The sequence below is a fragment of the Seriola lalandi genome, unplaced genomic scaffold (assembly GCF_002814215.2).
Source record: "Seriola lalandi dorsalis isolate HSWRI2012SDOR001 ecotype SW California unplaced genomic scaffold, Sedor1 jcf7180002054887, whole genome shotgun sequence".
NCBI classification, from domain to species: Eukaryota; Metazoa; Chordata; class Actinopteri; order Carangiformes; family Carangidae; genus Seriola; species Seriola lalandi.
Window position 1 is genome coordinate 58,345 of NW_019525439.1, and position 2,966 is coordinate 61,310.

Genomic DNA, 2,966 nt, shown 5'->3' on the forward strand with positions numbered 1-2,966 from the left:
GGGGGGGGGGTCACTTGTAGATTCACCATCTGTCATCATCGGCCCACAGGTTGGGAACCACTGGGCTACAGTTTGCCTGGAGCCCCAGAGTCCAGGATCGCCACTGGTTAGAGGGTTTACTATAGATGAACCAGTGTCTGCAGGACTAAAGTGGATTCCTTCAACAGACGGGTCCAGTATCCTACACAGAGACTGTCTCCAGGACACATGATGATCAGCTAAGACCAAGACTAGAAAGTGTCATGTCACCACATGACTCTTCAGGACTAACCACTAAGGTGACTGATGAGGAACAGATAGCTAAGAGAAGGGACACTGACAGTTCCAGTGGGTCCACATTAGGTCAGGACATCGGTCACACAGGACCATTAGACCACAGACCACCATCAACACAGTGTCAGGACCCATGTTGTTTGACTATGTGTTGTACAACACAGATGGTATTTTTATGCCTTTATTTGACACGGAAAGCGGGGAGAGACTGGAAATACAGGAGAGAGAGTCGGGGGAAGAGACCTGCAGTGAAGGCTCCGACTTGTTGGAAGTCGAACCGGGGACCTGGTCCTCAGGACTCACTTTGCCCATACGGTATGCGCCCTAACGAATCGACCATCGGGACGCCCTGAAAAGCTGATGATTTCTTAAGAAAATTTCTATTGCTAAGGAATATGTTGTCTGTTGTCAGATATAAAATAAATACCACTTGTTAACCTGGACGCATTTCCATGCTGCTGCCATGTGGTGATGAAACCCTTATTTTATGACATTTAAAATTAATGATAATGATTATAACTCTGAGACGTCAACAATTTGAATCATTTGCTTTATATTTTCAGATCCTGTCATTTTTAAAATCTTAGGCTAAACTTTAAAAACTCACTTTTAATCTTTTAACTCTTATAATTGTATGTGATGAATTGTGAAGGGATCATCTCCTCCTACTGGACACCGTCCACCGGGACAGACCTTCCAACCCTACTCCCCCCCGAGGGTCTAGTATTTAACCTCTGACTTGGACAGACGCAGCTCACTGCCCCGACATGAAGAGACTTTTGTGTCCCGCTGCCTGAAGGTGAGTGTGAGAGCACAGCTGTGTTTGAATATGCTTTGAGGAGCTTCCTAATAAATCATTTCGATTGAAGGATTTATTGCTAGTGTTAATCATCACTGGCATAAATACCAAAGAAGCTTGTGCTGATTTACCTCCAACAGAAGTTTCTATCTCAGCCTTAACATTTTTGCGGTGATGTTTACAGTAAGATTTGCAGAACTGTTTAGAGAGTGTATGACGATTTCAGCGTGAATTGAAACCGTGGAAACCAGCTGCAAAGAACATTGCAGCGAATGCAGAGGTGAATGTAACGTCCCTTTACGGGAGTCAGTCGAAACAAAGGAGGAGGGACACGACAGCTTAACGTATCACAGCAGTATCGCAGCACTGGACCTCGTCAGTTCTTTACTTTTACATTCCAGGTCCTCGTCAGTGAAGAAGCCGATCACAGTCGGATGGTGAAAGTGTTCTGAGGTTAGGAATTAGCTTTTTGAAACCGCAATTAAATTCTGTTTTACTCAAGCCTCGACTACGGTTTTAAGTTGTCCTCACCCTTCTCCATGCTACCCTTATAACAATTTATTAATTGGGCAAATTATTAAAAATTTACATTTTGCCAAATTAGCAAAGTAATCTTGGGGTAATTCCCATCTTAGCGCACATTTTATTTTAAAGGAAGAAATACTGACCTAAACTATGTTTCAGTCTCTCTCAGGACAGATGGAGCCAGTGCTCTGCTACGAGTCCAGAAACGTCTCATGTCAGAGGACCATCTACCCCTTGCCCATACGCATCACCCTCTACATGATTCTGGGCATCACAGTCATCCTGACAGTGTGTGGAAACCTTTTGGTCACTGTCTCAATCGCCTATTTCAAGCAACTCCACACTCCAACGAACTACCTGATTGCCTCTCTGGCTGTGTCTGACCTCCTTCTAGGAGTGTTGGTCATGTTTCCCGGTATGATTCAGTGTGTTGAGACTTGCTGGTATTTCGGTGACGTCTTCTGTAACGTCTACATGAGCTCTGATGTCATGTTGTGTACAGCATCAATTCTGAATCTGTCTTTTATATCACTTGACCGACACTACGCTGTTTGTCAGCCTCTGCTATACAGAAGAAAAGTAACTGTGAACGTTGTGTTGATCATGATTCTGCTCAGCTGGAGTGTTTCAGCTATCATAGGCTTTGGGATGATTTTTCTGAAGCTAAATATTTGGGGGGTGGAGGAGTTCTATTACAACCATGTCGCTTGTGAGGGAGGGTGTGTCTTGTTTCAGAGTGGACTGTCGAGTACAGTCTCATCAGTTCTTTCCTTTTACATTCCAGGAATAATAATGCTTGGCGTTTACCTGAAGATCTTCCTGGTGGCGCAGAGACAGCTGCGCAGCATACAGAACGCAGGAACATTGACCACGAGTCAGACTAAAGCCACTAAAACACTCGCTATCATAATGGGGGCGTTTCTTTCCTTCTGGACTCCTTTTTTTGTCTGTAACATCATTGATCCTTTCATCAGTTACTCAACACCACCAGCGGTGTTTGAAACACTTGTGTGGGTGGGCTACTTGAATTCCACTGTGAACCCTTTGATATACGCCTTCTTCTATAGCTGGTTCAGGAAGGCGTTGCGTTTATTCACCTCAGGTACAGTCTTTAAATCCGACATTTCAGAGACGACGCTTTTCACATAAACTGATGCAGAACAGAAGTCTCAGAGGCGGATTTTAATTCACAGACATAGTTTTTGAAAAATGTGCCATTTCCCATCACTTGATGTGTTAAGGGGTCAGTGGTAAAGAGCAACGTTCAGGGGGTCCAGGAGTATCAGTACTTTTGGTCAGCTTTTGGGGTTGATCTGAGGGAGGACAGCCTGCCCCCCCCCCCCCAGTGAAAGGAGCTAAGCTATGCTGT

The 2,966-nt window shown here is 44.6% G+C and overlaps 2 protein-coding genes across 2 annotated transcripts in view; one reads left to right on the forward strand and one right to left on the reverse strand.

Moving 5' to 3' along the window:
• Nucleotides 1-2,966, reverse strand: part of LOC111671848 (uncharacterized) — a gene marked incomplete at its 3' end in the record, with an annotated part of 39,687 nt that overhangs the window by 11,011 nt on the left and 25,710 nt on the right. The window lies entirely within an intron of this gene.
• Nucleotides 1,621-2,929, forward strand: LOC111671858 (trace amine-associated receptor 1-like). Its single transcript, XM_023429084.2, has one exon. The coding sequence runs from the start codon at nucleotides 1,748-1,750 to the stop codon at nucleotides 2,744-2,746; it is 999 nt and encodes a 332-aa protein (XP_023284852.2). The 5' UTR covers nucleotides 1,621-1,747; the 3' UTR covers nucleotides 2,747-2,929.

Bases quoted from the DNA above. Each gene is read 5' to 3' on its own strand.
- LOC111671858 (XM_023429084.2), top strand. From the start codon at position 1,748: ATGTTTCAGTCTCTCTCAGGACAGATGGAGCCAGTGCTCTGCTACGAG.